This window comes from Spermophilus citellus (genome assembly GCF_964194105.1).
Source record: "Spermophilus citellus genome assembly, chromosome: 8".
In the NCBI taxonomy this organism is placed as follows: domain Eukaryota; kingdom Metazoa; phylum Chordata; class Mammalia; order Rodentia; family Sciuridae; genus Spermophilus; species Spermophilus citellus.
Window position 1 is genome coordinate 11,395,296 of NC_138189.1, and position 17,916 is coordinate 11,413,211.

The following is a 17,916-nucleotide window of genomic DNA, read 5'->3' on the forward strand; positions in this document are numbered from 1 at the left end:
AGGGGCTGGGAAATAGCCCCTAACTAGGAGGCTCGAGGCCCAGCTATGACCCTATGCATATGTCCAGGAGAGATTCTGGGAACAATTAGCAGTCTTTAGTGAAAAAGCACTTTTTAAAAATTTCTAACATTTATTTCTTTTCTACCTGTATTAAAAAATTATTTATTTACTTATTCTAATTAAGTATATATATGCATTCTGATTCATTGTATACTCTTTCTAACATTTCTAACTTTATATAATTATCTTACTTTAATAAGCAGATATAACAAGAAAAAAATCAGCTGTATGTAAAAATGTTAACAAGCTACATTTATCTTAGGGCTGAAACAAGCCTGGGAGGTCACTTGGTATTGCACTGACTTGTTGCTGTCAGTCTTCGCCAGGAGGTAGGGGCCTTGCTCGTTGCTGACCCTAATTCTCAATGGTTTCGGACACTTGGGTTTCTAAACAAATCTGTGTGGAAAAAATAAATATATGAAGTTGAAAATCAAACCATAGTGATTTTAAATTACATTGGAACTTATCACCTCTGCTGAGTTATTAGAAGTGGCAGGACAAATTCTGAGGAGCTAATTATAGCAAGTTTCTTTCATGCTTATGTATCATGAGTATCAAGTCTAAACAAGAAGCCTGGACAACTCATGAACAACATATGGTATTTGCACTTCCATTCCAAAGGAAAGGCTAAGAAGGGTCCAAATCATGCAGGGCCTAAAGCCCTACCCTGAATGTGGCTCCCAGATATGGAAAGCAGCACATGTGTGACATTCAGGACCCCTGCAAATGTAGACACCTTTATGTGCTGAGAGGTATTACAAGGTCTTGGCCAGGTCCAAAACTATCCTTTCAAAGACAAAAATGAAACATTTTGCCACCATCCAGGACAAAAGAATAATTAAGACAAATTAAGATTGTCAAATTAAGACAGTCCTATCATTTGTAAATTAGGAAAAAATTCTTATTGTAGAGTGAGTGGGAAATCCACTCCATCAACACAATAGTAAACGTCATTAAAATAAATTCAGTGACCTTTTTAAAAAAGATTACAAAATTGAATTTATTGAGTTTCACACAAGATGCACTTATAAAATTAGTACTGAATGCCATTATGACAGAAGAAACGAGTATCATCCCACACTCCCAAGGGCATCTGCAAAGGAAACGAAAATCTGAAGATGACAGCACAGTAACAGTCATTCAAACAGAACTGGCAGACCAAAGCCACGCTCTTGCTCTGAGCCGGGCTGTGTTGGCAAAAGCTCTCTCCAAACCATTCCTATTCACCATGAGCGTTGCTCCTTTTGTTGGTGAGAAGGAGATGGAAAAAAGGTTTTAAAATGGGCTACACTGAAACATACACAAAGCAATTAAAATGTTCATTTTTAACTTAAAAATACATCTTGGTTTTGCAAATGTATATCTGTACAATCTCTTCAACATCAATCTTCAGATTTCTTTAGTTTAGTGCAAAACATTAAAATTCACTTTTGTACTTCAAATGAACAAGCCAAAGCATTAAAGCTTGCTTTATATTTTACCCAGGAGAGACAAATCACCCCAAATTTGCCTTTTGCATAAATATACTTGAAACATTTGCATAAAACAATTTCAAAAATGAAACACCAATAGAAATAAAGTGATCAATACCATCTTCTGGACAGTTCTGTAATCAGAAGTGGTCCAATTTTTATAGAAATGCTGAAAGGATTCTCAAGATAAAATGGGGTGGAAACAACCTGTCCTGTAATGTAGGCTGTGACAAGCAGTAAAGCAGAAGTGGAATCTTAATCTCCAATAAAACCAAAAAGCACCCTCTGATTGCTGTTCCCAACATCCACAAATGCCTCCCACACCCAGACACCCCCATTCACTTTTACAAGGGGCCCTCTCCCAGCACAGGCTGGCCTACAGTGTAGGCACGGTCCCTGGCACCTGCCCATGCAGAACCCAGACCCCGCCTGGGCACAGGTGCACTACTGACGAATGAATGAAGAATGCATCTTATAAGCCCAAGCAAGAGGATGGTGCCTGATCCACTTGGAATATTTACTTTGAAACTGTTACTTTAAAAAATCCAGTTAAAGTTGATAGTTTTGAATTTTGTACACTGACAATTTTTCAGCCTATTCAACACCGAATCCTTTAGCTGATGAAATGATTAGTTTTAAAGCAAAACCAGTTAACTCTACCTTAAAGTTAACACTGCTCTGCCTTTTCAGTAAAAAAAAAAAAACAACTGCCTTTTTATAAGGAAATTTCTATTTTATCCTCTGCAATTAAATGAAACACAGCTCACATTTTGCTTTAAAGAGTAACCTGAAAAATTATAAAACATTTTCTCAGTGATGCATAACCTTCATTAATTAATTATTTTTTTTTAAATAAATGAAATGGCTTAGGGTGTTTTTTTTTTCTCTATAAAATGCTACTATTCATCATGTCTTATTTAAGGTAGCCTTTTATTCTGATTAATTCAGATATATCTTCAAGGATTATTTTGGTGGTAAGAAAATTTATCTTGACTTATGTTTAATAATTTTAATGCTTTGGCAGATGAAGTAAAGTCTGAAAACTGTCTATGAAAATGGTGTGACTGGAGAGTCATCATGGTAAGAGCTCCACAGCTGTCCAGGTGTACATCTGCATTTTGAAGAGGCCTGGAGACAATGCCACACTCTGGGAGCCCAGGTGACAAGCCAAGAGCTCTTGCTCCTGGCCACACAGGGGAAGTGCTTGTCTCCGTCAAGTTTCCCAGAGTCGAGGCCGGAGGTTGCTGCTGTTCCGTGATCGGACCTTTGGCCAGACCACATTACTGGAAGAGAGATACTAAGATTTGCTTGCCATTAATAATTTAAGTTTTTAAATAAATATTCAAGTGCCATGTTTAGCATCGGTCTGTCCTGGCAGCACAGCACTTGCTGCCCAGGGCCAGCATCCTCAGCACAAGCCACGGAATTCAGTCAATTCTGTTTCCACAAATTGTGAACCTGTCTATCTCTAACAAATCTTTCTTTGAGGATCTGTGTTTTAATTCAGAATTTTCTTGTGTTATGTCCTTTTCATCACCATCTGGAGTTGTCAGAAACTGATCAGAACCGCTGGTCACAAGTAGTGGTATGACATTTTCCTTCTGATGAGCAGGCTGGCTGGTGACTGAGGCAGACAGGTTTTCCTCTGTGGAAAGTCCTATGGAAAAGGAGAGCCACTGAATTAGAAAACAGGTTCCCCTCAATTTACAGTAATCATGAGCTCCTCAATACCTGTGTTTTCAGTAGTGCTGAAAACAGTGTCCATCTCCCCTCTTTGGAAAAAACAAATGACCAAAGTGCACACTGGATAAGCAGCTGTGATTTACAATAAAACTCAGAAGCTGCCCTACTGCTCACTCAAGATTTTCCGGAAGGGTGCATTATTTTGATCTCGTCACACAAAAAACACTGTCACCCTGTTCTGAAGAGACCCAACTCTGATACCAAGGCTACTTCCTAAATGGCCGTATCCTAATGTGACTGTGGCCAGATCTGAAAAACAAGCCTTGGCTCCTCCACGCAGGCTGCTGTAGTCATTGTAGCTAGACAGAGGGCAGAAGCACTGCTCCAGAAGTCCAGGTCAGTGGGGAAATCCACCCATCACCCAGTCAAGTCCCCAGTGTTTGAATTAAGCCACAGGGATCCCCGAGCGTGGCCCTGAGGACAGTGGGGCTGGGCTTGGGCATGTACATTTAATCCTTTTGAGATTGTCTTCTTTGGGCCAAAAAAGGAACTGCTCACAAACTGCACTTATTACAAGTGCGATGAGTTTTGCCATCTGCATACACCTGTTGAACCACAGCCATCATGGAGGCAGTGTATGCACCCAGCTGTCTCTTGGGGTACCCTCCCTCTAGCCCTGCTGTATTCTGTTTCTTTTAGAATGAACGGGGTTAACTCTGACGCTGTCTTGAGCACGGCCCCCATCTACCCTTTCCTGCCTGACTTCATCGCCCTCCAGAATGGACTCTTAAGTCTGTGGTCTCCTGACCTCTAGGACATTCTTTGCAGACACTGGTCTAATTTGTACTGCCCACTACATGAGCCCTGATCCGACGGCCTCACATTTTATATGCTTCCAAGTTTTATCTGCCCCTGTTAGAACCCTCTTTAAACAAGACTGACACTTATTAATTTCTTACTATACATAAGAGAACGTGTGCAGACCCACTATGAGCTATCTAGTTAGGTGAAATAAATGCAATCTTACTAACAATACTTGATATATTCTTTTTTTTGTGTGTGGGGGTAGGGGATTAAACTCAGGGGCACTGAACCACTGAGCCACATCCCCAGCCCTATGTTGTATTTTATTTAGAGTCAGGGTCGCACTAAGTTGCTTGGTGCCTCGTTTTTTTGCTGAGGCTGGCTTTGAACTCTCCATCTTCCTGCCTCAGCCTCCTGAACAGCTGGAATTACAGGCATGCGCCATTGCGCCCCGTTCAATATGTTCTTTATAATGAAAAAATTAATTGCAACTTTCTATTCCAGCTGTTCAGCTCCCCATGAGGCACATGCAATGAGCACAGCCTTTGCCTCTGCCCAGACTCTGGCCCAGCTGTCTCCCCTGCCGTCGAGAGCTCCCCAGTTGCAATACAGAGCTGCCAGCTCTCTGGAACCTCCTCAGGCCTCTGTGACTTCAGGTAACGCTGGCCCCTTCCCTCATTATCCTTCTCACCAGACCCCACATGGCCTATTTCTTCTCATCTTTCAAGATATAGTCCAGGCAAGGCCACCTCCAGGAAGAATGTGCTCCCATGCCCATCAGTCCTCTCACCCATCTGGTTCTCACTTGTGTCACCTCCCACTGGCGTGGAGGTTCACCTGCATTACCCCGCACACACTGGCTCCACGCATTTAAAAATAAACCATATAAACTCAAAGTCGTATGAGCTGACACCTATGTTAAGAGGGATGCCATCCAATGCAAACATTGAGCCTGGCCTCTGCCCTTCCTTGGAACCCTCAGGCAGATACCTGGAACCACCCTTGCTCTCCTCTCTTCCTCACACTGTATCATCTACTTACCAGAGTCCTTCCCTCATCTTCCAGACCTACCAGAATGTGGCCAGGCCCTTGCTCATGCCACCAGACCCTGCTTTGCCAGGCAGCCTCCGCTCTGCAGCTGGCCTGGGTTACTCTCCTGAGTCTGCTCTCCACCAATTTGAGAATGATCCTCTGGGAACACCAGCTGCACGTCCACCATGCTAAACCCTGCCTTGGCCCCTTCCCACTCTGAGACCAAGCTGAGGTCTCACAAAGGCCTGGCCTTTGTTGTCCTTGAATGCACCAAGCAGCTCTGCTCAGCGCCGTCCCCACAGCCACAGCTCTTCCCTTTGAGGGTCCACCTCAGCTCTCTGCAGCTTTCCACCGAGCCACCTGGCAAGGTGTATACTTTTTTCTTTCCCCTCCTCCCGACCATGTAGCATAAGCTCCACCAGAGAGGGGCACTGCCATTCCCTGCAGATCTCCTGGACCTGGCATGTAACAGGCTCAGAGGTACCTACTGACAAATGAACGAGCCAATGTAAAAACTCAGATCTCTGTGTCAGTAGATCTCTGATATAACTGTTAAAAAACCCAACTATTTAAAGTGAAAAAATTCTTTAAAGTCTGCTACACATTGTCAAACAGCGACTTTCATTAGAAAGAGTTCAGACAACTGGCTGAAAATGGTTAGGGGTGATGAAAAGCAGCACATGTACCTTGAGAGGGTCTGCATTTGTTGTGTGGTTTGCTGGATGGTTTGCCCGGAGCGCTGGCTGGGGGAGGGTCGAACAGCTTGTCCTCCATTTTGGCCTCCTTCACGTACTGGCAGGACTTCCCCAATAGCACGATGCTATTAAGTATTTTCAGGGATATCAACCTAACAATGGAAACAAAACAAATGACCGATGTTAGAATTCATGGAAACACCACGCCTGCCATCTCCTATTATTGCTAACAGGAAGGTGGGCCTGGTGAGAAGGGGTGGGCCTGTGAGCCAGGACCTAGCAGAGGACACAAGTTCTTCAACCAAAGCCCAGAGTCCCCAAGGCTTCTGTCACCAGGGAAAACTTTTGATAAAGTCCTTAGTTCTGTGCCATTAATCATTACCAGTTAGAGGTTTTACCACTATTAAGTAATTTAACATTTATTCTCTTACTACAAAACAAATACATTTAATACATGCAGATGAATAAGAAAGAAAATTGAAAAATAATGTCAATCTCTGTGGCATCTGGTACCCTGTCCTTCAGTGTTTGCTCTGGGCACACATCCTCTTATTCTTTCTCACTGTGCAGAAATGGGGCCCTCACAAAGCAGGAGGGGACTGGGAACCCCCAACAGGACCTAGAACACCAACATGGGGTCCAGCGTCTGAATGGAGTCCTGCATGGACCAGAACTCTAGTTGGTGATTTCTGCACACACAATTCTAACTAACCAAAGGTTTTCAGGTATATATACATACGCTTCACTTCTAGTTTTGTTTATGTGAAAAAAAAAAAAACCACTACAACAATTAACTTGTTAAACAAAGAGGAGAACAATTACAGCAAAACCACTTGATAAACTTGGCACAAGCTGACTCTGAAGAGTGATGAGAGAATCTGTATGAGAACAGGAGGATCTCATGTTTTTTAACGTCAAAAATCTGAAAAGAGTTAACTTAATAAAGTAATATTGTCCCCTCCAAGACTCATGCTGAAATGCATTCCCATTATGAGCTATTATGTGGTGGGACCAGGGGATTAGGGCTCTGCTCTCTTGAATGGGTTAATGGGGTACCTCAAGAGGGAGTCTGCTATTAAAGCCACTTTGATTAGGTCTCATACTTGCTCCCAGTCTCTTGCCATGTGATGCCTGCATGGCCTCAGGACTCTGCCAGCAAGAAGGAATCATCAGATATGACCCCTCAAACTTGAACAAGAACTGTGTGACAAAATAAATCTCTTTTCTTTATAACTTACCCAGTCTGTGCTATCAGCAACAAAAAACAAACTAAGTAAAGCAGTTTTGTGTTCATTCAATAGTAAATGGTATGCAACCTGATCAGAATTATGTCTTGCTGTGGGCACCACCACCACCAGCCATTTAGCCTCAACCCAGATCTGTAGGGTGAGGGCCCAGATAGGCACTGTAGGTGCTGGCAAGCATATTTATTGCTCCAGGTGCATGGGGGAGAACTGACTGTTTCCTGGCTGCTTTGACAGAGTGTCTTGTGCTGCACCTGCCACAGACCAGCAGTATGTGGGTAGCAGGCAAATGCAGAAAACACTCAAACATGTAACTGAAACCTAGGGATGTCCCTGGAAACCAGACTTCATCCTTGATGAGGCCCTTTGAGGATCTATAGCTGAGATGATCTTGCTCTGCTTATTCACCCCTGCCCCCCACTCCTCTGGAGATGCTCAGATCTGAGCCCCCCAGACTAACACTCCTCAGCACTGGCTCCTATGCAGGGTGGGGACAGGCTGCTCAGTTTTCTTTTTGAGTACTACACCCTGGTCCCAGGCTAGGCTACTTGTATCACTGGTTCACTTCTTGAGAAAACCGACAGCGACAAAACTGCCATTTCATATTGTTATTTTCTTCTTACCTTTTATGACTTATCTTAAACAGTGTGAGTTTCACTTACTGTTTATCTTCCCCAACCAGAATATGAGCTACCTCAGACCAAGAGATCTGAAGGTAAGGTTTAGCCAGCAGATGAGAAATGCCATTCCTGCTTCACTCCTGACCTCATCTGACACGGCGCTGGAGTGTGCTAATAGTTAAATGTGGCAATACAAAAAGGTCAAAGATGTTTTTAAACATGGAAAAAAGTCGGACTACAAAGGTTGACTTTTTTTCATAAAAGAAAATATGGGGGAAACATACTCTTAAGCAAGAAGCGCTTAGAGTAAGCCTCCACTGAAGAGTAAAATAAAATCTAAAGCACATAGAGAACAAACGCATGATGTGGGCACTACTCGCTTCCATTGCATCTTGCATTTATTTACACTTAAAATCATTTTCAGGAATAGGCCATCTTACCCAAAATAGAAGAGTATGACACAGGCATATGACAGGATTCCTTGCACTTTAATTGAGCTTGTTACAACTCTGATGAGCTAGCCAGAAACACAACAAAACACACAGAAAAAACACAGAAGGCTTATTAGTTAATGTTTAAATAGAAGATTTCAGCATGCTGATTTCAACCTGGTTGGCACATGCCTGTGGCCTTGCCAGTCCCTGTCAGGACCTGCCTGCACATGACAGCTTCTGGTGGACTCAGTTTCTTCAGGCAAGTCTGGGATGTGGAAAACTGTCGCTGATTTTCTAAAGGCAGATCTTAACCTCGCACACATGACTGACACCTCTGCTTGTACCTGACAGATACACTGATCAGCTGATTTTTATAACTACTTCTGGAAAGCCTAAATGAATTCATCTTCTCACCCTGGTTGCTACCAGAGCTGGATGGACCCACGTGGTGGGCACTTCCCTGTCCACCATCCTTAACTTCTTCAAGAATTCCCAATAACTTGCAGGGAGCATGGAGAAAAGGGAACCTTAGGAAGTTCATACTGTTTAAAAAATCTAAACACTATTAACAAATTACTTAAAGGTTGGAAAAACTTCTCTTCTGGATAATTACAATTAAATACCTATTTTCTTACTTATCTTGCATTATCCTTGGAATTCTGATGAATAAATCTGGTTGCACCAGTCAAGAGGGAATGTTTACACATTTTAGATGTGCCCACAGATGAAGGCCCAGTGGGGCGACTACATGGAAATTGAGAATCAGGAGAAAAACTGTGCTCATCCAGTAAAGTAGAGCTGTTGAATGGAAGGGTCTAGCAGGGTGTCTCAAATATCATCAACATACATTCTTAAAGATATTTTAAAAAACAGGATTAGTTAGGGGGAATGGATGTGTTCAATAAAGTTTCACTATGAGAAAACAATGGAAGCCCTCCCCTGTAACAGCCTCTAACAGGAAAATGACTGTTGCCATTCAGTCAATACATTCTGCAAAGTCAGGGAATCCACATTTACCCTCGCAACTGCATATATCACATTTCCAGTTGTAGAAAACAAATTAGAAAACATATTCTATTTTGTCAATCTCTTAAACTTTGACCCAATATTTTTTCTTTAAAATCTTCCATTTTTCCCAAATTCTAGGAGTTCCTTTTCCCAAGCAAAAACCTCCTGCTTTGTAATGGAATAACAAGCTATTTAAGTAATTAAAAATATTTAGAATGTGGTTATCTGGAAAGTCACATTGACATTTAAGTAACATAAAATCTATTCTTTAACCATCATCTGAAAAAGGATAGGCAAGCTGGTCTAAGATTCAGCTGGCTGCCCCACAATTTGCTGATACATTTCCCAGTTGATTTGCCCAAGACTATTTTATATAAGGGAACTTCAGATGCCTTTTGGCAAAAAGATGGTCAAGTTTGTTTTGACAAAGAACAGGTAGTCAAGAAGGAACATAATCAAATACAGGTGCAGTCAGCAAATCTTAATTAACATTATAGTCCAATGTAGCTAGCAACTATTTACAAGACTGTGCTGAGAAGTTCATTAGAAGGATCAGAGGTGGCAACTTTTTTAGGGTTGATATGAATTTCAGAACTATTTTTATTTTAAAAATGGTATTTCCTATGCATAACAGCATGAATTTTCAATAAAATTTTTTTTAAAAAACTTTAGAAGTGGTGATTACAGCTGGGTGTGGTGGTGCATGCTTGCAATCCCAGTGGCTCGGGAGGCTAGGAAAGGAGAATCTTCAGTTCAAAGCCAGCCTCTGCAAAAGCAAGTGCTAAGCAACTCAGTGAGACCCTATTTAAATAAAATACAAAATGGGGCTGGGGATGTGGCTCAGTGGTCAGGTGCCCTTGAGTTTAATCCCGGTACAAAACAAAAACAAAAAACAAGCAAACAAAAAGAAGTGGTAATTACAGCAGATACCAAATATGCCCTCATTGGGCACACTGTAGTTGGCTTCTAGTGTTTTAATAACCACAAATGCCATTGCAAGTGCTTAGCCTTGCCCATCAATCACTGCATGCCTTTCATAACTATCTCCTTAGGATAAATTCCTAGAACCAGAATAACTGCATCAAAGTTGAATACTGTCAAACTGCCCTCTAGTAATGTTGGATCAACTTATATTGCAACCACTATGCATTCCAGTGGTCATGTCAACGTCCACCGCTAGAGATATCTGTTGAAAAAGAAAAATCTTTGCCAAAAGAACAAAAAAGAATATCCTCACTTTTAGAAAAGCCACGTATAAAAACAGTTCCTTTTTTTACCACTTAATCTGAAAGAATAATGACATTATTTAAAAAAAACAAACTTTTCTTCCAAGTTATTTAATTTTTAGATCCTATCCCTCTGAAGCAAACTTACTGATAATTTATTAATGTTATATAGTGATGGCTATCTCATTTAAATACATACACACACACTGAACTTACTAAAACAGCCAGTGGGAGAGGAATAAAGCCCATCCTTCGTGCTACCGAGTCACTGTAGTCAGTGTACGCCTGCAGAGAAAGGAGAGGAGGGTTCAGATTCTCTGGAATTTAACCAGCATTTAAAAAGTACTGTTCACTCATCCCAGCAAATGTTATAAACAGGTGAGGCAATAGACAGGAAGAGAACCTAGTGCCTGTTCTGTAATTTAATAAGATGATGTGGAAATCTAATTGTTCACAAGAAGTTTTAAATGCAAAATTGTGTGTTACAGTGCTATAAAAATCATCCACTATGTAATATAAGCACTATTGCTGTGTAAATGCTTATGTACAGAACAGAGGTAAGCAGAAATGTAGTTTTCCTTTAACTAATACTTTGTGCTAAATTTAACCATTGTTGTTAAAGGGACTATGCCTTAGATAAAATGCTCACATTTTTCTGTCGGCTACTAACAAGGTCAAAAGCAAGGCTGGCTCTGTATTCACTGTAGACCTAAAGACAAATAAGAGAGAAATATTCAGTAATCTCATGCAAATATACCATGTGGAAAGATTTAGACTTTGTAAATAAAATGTTCAATAATTAACCAGGAACAGATGCTAATAACCAGACCTCTGAACACAAACTATTTGTCTTCCTGAAGTAAAGGTAAAACACAGCCTCAGTTTCCCCGAACTACTATATGCATAGGCTTTTTAAAGGTTTCTTTTCAAAAAGGAATAAATATTCAATGATTATGATCCAGAGAGTTTAGAATTTTGGGAAGTGAATATTTTAAAAGTAATGTATGTGTCAAAAAGAATTTTGAAATTTTAAATGAAATGAAGAGTTTAAAAAGTTATGATTGCTGAGTGTGGTGGAACATGCCTATAATCCCAAAGACTCAGGAGGCTGAGGCAAAAGGACTGCAAGTTTGAGGCCAGCCTCAGAAACTTAGTGAGACCCTGTCTCAAAATAAAAAAACAAAAAGACAAAAAATGGGAGGGCGGCTGGGGATGTGGCTTAGTGGTTAAGTGCCCCTGGGTTTAATACCTGGTACAAAAAAAAAAAAAGTTATGATAATCACCTTCTTAGAAAAATGGATGCCAACATTAAGATAATATTGTTAGGGAACAGAGTAGTGGCACAATTACAAGTGCACTTACAAACTCGTTTCCACTAAAAATTGCACAAAATACCTGAAGCCTATTAAATTTGACTTCAGATGCAGAGAAAATGATCCTATGAAAATGGAATTACTCTACTGAGGCCAAGAAAGGAAATGGTAAAATTGCTTCATCAGTAAAAAAAATTCCTAACCATATTTTCTTCTAGTATATCAAATCCTTCAGAAACTCACAATCAAATCTTTGAACTGTAGCAACTGCATTCGATTTTGAGTCGTTAAACAATACGTGTCAGAGTAAAACTATAAATTAAAAGTACAACTCAATAAAATCCAGAAAACTATTAAACTAATACTCATTTAGGACAGAGCCAGGAACGTCTCAGGAATCTCTTCTATGGTTTACTATTTATCAATAAGCCTACAGCCCCTACTTCCGGAAATTCTACAGAGTATGACTGCAATGTAAAACAAATTCTTTGAAGTTTCATCAAGTACTTTCACAAGAAAAATATATGGTTTGAATTTAGGAACCAACTGATAATCACAGAAAAAAAAAATCAATTTTGAAATAGAAAATATTTTAAAAGCTACCCTGAGAGAAGTTCTGATGTCTTATTTTTAAAATAGACACAAAATGATTTTAAAACTGAAGTGGACAGATAGTGATAGTGGTAACACTTTATGAAGATTTTGAGTTGGTGACATCTGAGCTCAACTTCTAGCTGAGCTGCACATTTCCAAAGCATGGAACTAGGGCTGTTCAATACTGAAGCAAAACCTTTCAGTAGTGTAATAATTTTTACAAACTTAAAATTACAATATTAACTTTAAAGTAGTAGTCATATCCTATAATCTCCGTAAACACAATAAACCTAAATTCATTAAGAACTTCATAATATTAAGCAGTAAACTCTGAACACTGAATTGCTTACAGAAATACATACATCTGCAGTAATGTCATTGAACTTGGTGATAAAGGCATGCTTTACAATGTCCACAGCAATTTCTGAGGTAATCACCATAAAGACATCTGGAAACAGCACCCAGAGATGATCTATACAGTATAGAGAAAAGACAGATAAGTACATCTCTTAATATGAGCAGAATCCAACCTAAAATCTCCACAGGGCAAAACTTAGTATTTCAGTTAAACCTTTATCAAAAACCCAACATTTTACCAATTTTAAGGGGAATTCATCCAACAAATAGTCACTCAGTATTTTCTGTGTTCCTAGCACTGCTTTGTCCAAGGGCCATGTTGCCTTTGAGGAGCTGACACCTGGGCATGACCAGGTTAGGCAGGTTCCTTAGGAAAGCCTTTTAATTCTATAGTTGCCTCAGTTGACAGTAAAGCGCTCACAGAGATACGCTGGAGTCAACTGAGCACATCTTTCCTTTTAGATCACTATGATTTAAAGATATTTAACGATCATTTATTTCACTGTCATATGGATGCAACTTCTTATTATCTGCTTACATTTTTGATATTTACTAAAATATCAATTTAGTACTAAGTAGCTGATAAAAATAATACCCACAGATAACCTCCTAAGACCTGGAGGAAGGACTTAAGAGTGGGACAGAGCAAGAAAAGGATGGCTGGAAACGCTGGTGAAGACTGTTCTGAGTCTGGCATCATGGTGAGGCTCCGGAAACCAGGGGACCTCTTTCAACAAGAAACTCTGCAAGTTTCTTCTTCTTTATTTTCTGCAGGTCTGGTGACATCTGAACTCAACTCCAGCTGCGCTGAACACTTCCAAAGCATGGAACTAGGGCTGTTCAATACTGAACAGAGGCCTGCACTACTGATACACATCCCCAGCCATTTTTATTTTTGAGACAGGGTTTCTCTAGGTTGCTGGGCAAGCATTGAACTTGTGATCTTCCTGCCTCATCCTGAGTAGCTAAGTTCACAGACATGGGCCACAGTACACAGTTGTTTTTAATTATATTTGTTCCAATTCCCTGATCTACAAAATAAGGATATCAGAAGTTGTTTACATTCCATTATTATGAGAATTAAATAAGATTAGAGTATATAGCAATGTTCCTGGCACACAAAATAGCTTGTTATTTTTTGGTTATTAATTATCCTGGGCACTTAGAAAAAGCTTCTACAAATGGTATTTTGGTTTTAAAAAAAGCTAAAATAAAAGTAAAATGAAGGATCCACCAATAAGCACAGTGTCCCTTTGATCATTTTATCTTCACAGTACTGATGAAAGAAACTTAAGATAACCCATTGAAAGTCACAGTACAAATTCGAACATTACTTTGCACGCGGAGGTGTTAAGAAGCTTGAGTATTTGTCCTTTTGTGTAACAACTCTGTTCTGGGATTAATGACCCCACCTGGGGTCCGATGGCTATACATACCCACTCTGTTTCATGAATACTGCTGGCTGACCTACTGATACTACCATTCATTAAAAGATTCCAGGTACACAAAGGATGTGTGTGTGTGTGTGTGTAGGACATTCCCTGCCACAAATTACGTGGCTTTTGGGTATATTTAGATTAGAATGCATACCACTTAAGATCTATCATTTGAGGGGCTGGGAATATGGCTCAGTGGTAGAGCGTGCAAATAGCACATATGAGGCCCTGCGTTCAATCCTCAGCACCACATAAAATAAATAAAATAAAGGTATTGTGTCCAACTACAACTAAAAAATAAATATTAGAAAAATATTTTTAAAAATCTATCATTTGATGTTATAGTTTCTTTAAGAATGTAACTTCTGGAAATTTATTTCCAAGATCAAATGTATATTTCATTTTGTATTTCTTTCTGATTTTTCAAAGGTACCTGGAAATAAGCAATGAAGTAAAATAAATTAATAAAAGGTATTGGATGCCTAGAACATCCATGATATTGGGAGTGATAAACAGAATGCAAAGCATGGCCAGCATCGTTAAAAACTGTTTTTTTTTTTTTTTTTTTTTGTTGTTGTTGTTGTTTTTGCAGGACTGGGGGGGAAAATTCTAAATTACTTGAGATATCTGATTGTTTCCCACCTAGCCCACTTCAGTATCGTTAACAGTCTATTTTTTTCTCCCCTACCCGAGTCCGGCATTAAATGTCTTAGCACTTCTGATATTTGCCACAGTCCCTTGCCTTGTGCCTGGCCCTCTGCACCTACTTGGATAGTGTCTGCTGAAGGAGGGTGAGAATTCATGGACTGTGATAACTTCCTGTGAGCCTGAATTCAGAGATACATGAGGAACAAAAATCTAGTGCTTTACATTATAATTCTTTATCCCTATTCGGCCTAAAAATTAATAGTGAACAGGTAAAACACAAACATTAAGGAAGAGCACAGAATCCTCCAGTCAACTGTGAAAATGTCAGTGTGCAGGTAACCACGGCTGAGTGAGGCCCAGGGCTGACTTCAGAGCAGAGTCTGCTCATCCACCACTATGCAGCCCCAGAGTCAGAGAGGCTTTTGGAAAAGATAGAATCCAACCACACCAGAAATCCCTCCAAAATTCTCTGTAGTATTCATTTTATTCCATGTGAAAGAAAGATTATGGTTTAAGAGTAAAATCAAAAAACACTAAATTTGGTAAGAGCTACTTACCTGGATTCCAAGAAAACTGCTCCATGTTCCTTAAACATACTATCAGCAAAAGCACATAATTTGTGAATCGTTCCTTGATATCTGAAAAACGAAAACAAACATAAGTACTATAATTCATACAGATAATAACAGTACATATGTAAAATAGTTCTGTCAAAATATGATGAAATTATTATGCTACATACAACTGTCTGCAAAACAAACAAACAAACAAAAAAACAAAAATGAATCACAGAATCTGTGAGGCACTGGTTCCAGGAACCTGTATTTACAAAATCCAAGAGGCTCAAGTACCTTATATAATAACAGTATAGTATTTGCATATAACCTACTCATATCCTTTCATATACTTATGTAAATGCTCTGTGAATATTTACACTGTATTATTTAGGGAATAACTACAAGAAATAAAACCTATAATATTCCAACCAGATGTCATTTTTTGTTGCAGAATATTTTTAATCTGTGATTGGCTGAAACCTTGAGTGTAAAACTCAAATATTGAGGGATGACTGTACAATACACACACACACACATACAATGATGCAAAATTGATAAGCATTTATTTCTTTTGGCAACATAATTCTTGTCTAAAAATTCAAGTTTTCTTTTTTTTTTTAAATCTTTATTTTATTTATATGTGGTGCTGAAACTCAAACCCAGTGCCTCACACATGCTAGGTAAGCGCTCTACCACTGAGCTACAACCCAACCCAGAAATTCAAGTTTTCTACATAATCAAAAAATATTCAAACCATTAAACTGTTCAGACTTGGTCATTATTAAATCTTTCCAATGACCTCTGGGGCCTTATGACAACTGTTTTCATTTTACAAAAGGAAAAAAGAAGCAGACAGTAAAACACAAGAATTTAAGTAACATAAACCCCTCATGTCCCAGACTATTAATCTGGCAAACAGTAAGTACACAAGTACTGCCCTGATGAATCCCTTGGCTAGGAGAACGCTGGCATCACAACAGCATTTCTCAGAGTATATGTAGAACTTTGGGGGGAAAAAAAAAACAATTAGATTTCACAGTGATACTTACCATAAATTAGTATTGTACATACTAATACTACATACTAATTTATGATAAATATCATTGGTCAGAATGAATTTAATACAAGCAAATAATTAAATTCCTATCAAATGCTGGTTTTCATATTTCATCTTTCAGCTGTTATTTTCTAAGATACTATGTAGTTGAGTGATGGACAAACTCGATCTGGCTGCAGTAGGTGTGCATGCCCATGTGGGTTTCTGTGTAATGGTGGGGGCTGTGGCCAGAAACAAAGCAGCCCACTTGAAAAGCTCTAGTATATCCTTTAGTCATTTCCATCTATTCTGCCACCTTAGCAATACTGTACTCTGTATTTCAATTCCAATTTCATGGCCTATCATTGGTGCCCTTTTCTTCCACAGCAGAACTCTGGCCTCTGGCCATTACTATCTGTGTCTTCCCTAAATCCTCAGAGTCTTCAGGAGGTTGCTGAGGCCTTCCTTTGCAGAGTAGCTCAGTTCTTTGAGATGGGCTGGAGTTGCACCTCTATTGCCTTGAAGCCAGTGGGCACAGACTGCTGTTCTCTTTAGGAATTCTAGTGTTGTTCTTTATGTGATACCATAAAGAACAGTGAGTCTCAAGGTGCAGAGCATAGATGTGGCTCTCAAAAGGCAGGATACAAATAGAAGGAAGTACATATGAGGTTTTTAAGTATGTGAGTTTTGGCTAGTTCTAGATCAACACATCCAATTTATTTTGTGATTTCAAAGGGGACATAGGTTTAACTAAAGTTTGCCCTAGAATAATTGCTATCAAAGTGTGACACAAAATATATTCTTTGTCATTTAACTACAGTTAATTTTAGATTTTTAATTCATGGGATTAAATTTCTCAAAGGTACATTGGAATTGGAATTCTGTACAATTAACTATTTACAAAGTTGTCACTACCTATGTGCGACAAGGCCTTTCTAATTTTCATAAACAAAATTAACAAAGAAATTTATTTATTTTTGACCTGTAGGATATGGCTTATTACATAATTCTCTGGAAAGAAACTGCCTTGCGAAATTTAGAACATCATTTGAAACAACCCAAAGGGACTTTTATGAACTCTAATAAAATAAAGCAAAAACAAGAACAACATTTAAATTAATTACATCTGATTCTTGAACACATCACACTACTGACATGGAGAAAATGTGCAATCATTCCAATTCTAAGCATGCTGATGAAAAGACAAAACACATCTTACTAGGGGGATACTTAAGACAAAAATGATTTTAGAAAAGCATATTTCAAAATATGATAGACTTATAAAATTCTGGTAGACAAATGTGATTTTATAAAATGAAGAATATGCACGATGTTAAGTTTAAAGATTAAAAAGGAAAGTACCACCATAAATAAGTATATTTTGATTTCAAGAACTCATTTATTGCGCACAGCTCAAATGTTTTTTAAAAAGTTTTTGTTTGTAATAAAATCTTATATAAACAATGAAATGAAAATATATTTATATACCATCTCATTTCCAGAACAGTAAGGTTTTCAATAAGATTAAACGAGTACATAGATTAAAAATCACAGCTTCTATAATGGGAATGTTTTCTCTTGCCCTTTACCAAGGAACTTAAAGCAGTGGTAAGCAACCCTTTTAGGACATCCCTGACATTCTAATCAGGCAGCTCCTTTGCCCGCTGAAGTACCACTAACAGATACACATCAACACA

At 39.0% G+C, this 17,916-nt stretch overlaps 1 protein-coding gene across 2 annotated transcripts in view; it reads right to left on the bottom strand.

The window, feature by feature from the left end:
• Positions 1–1,033: 1,033 nt before the first annotated feature.
• Positions 1,034–17,916, bottom strand: part of TAPT1 (transmembrane anterior posterior transformation 1) — a 55,201-nt gene continuing 38,318 nt past the window's right edge. For both annotated transcript variants that reach the window (XM_081303508.1, XM_081303509.1), the window contains 7 exons: positions 15,184–15,264; positions 12,548–12,657; positions 10,928–10,987; positions 10,495–10,563; positions 8,051–8,127; positions 5,738–5,898; positions 1,034–3,189 (listed from right to left, as the gene is read on the bottom strand). In XM_081303508.1, coding sequence (XP_081159634.1) covers positions 2,960–3,189; positions 5,738–5,898; positions 8,051–8,127; positions 10,495–10,563; positions 10,928–10,987; positions 12,548–12,657; positions 15,184–15,264 — 788 coding nt within the window. In that variant the 3' untranslated portion in view covers positions 1,034–2,959. The remainder of the gene's footprint in view (positions 3,190–5,737; positions 5,899–8,050; positions 8,128–10,494; positions 10,564–10,927; positions 10,988–12,547; positions 12,658–15,183; positions 15,265–17,916) is intronic.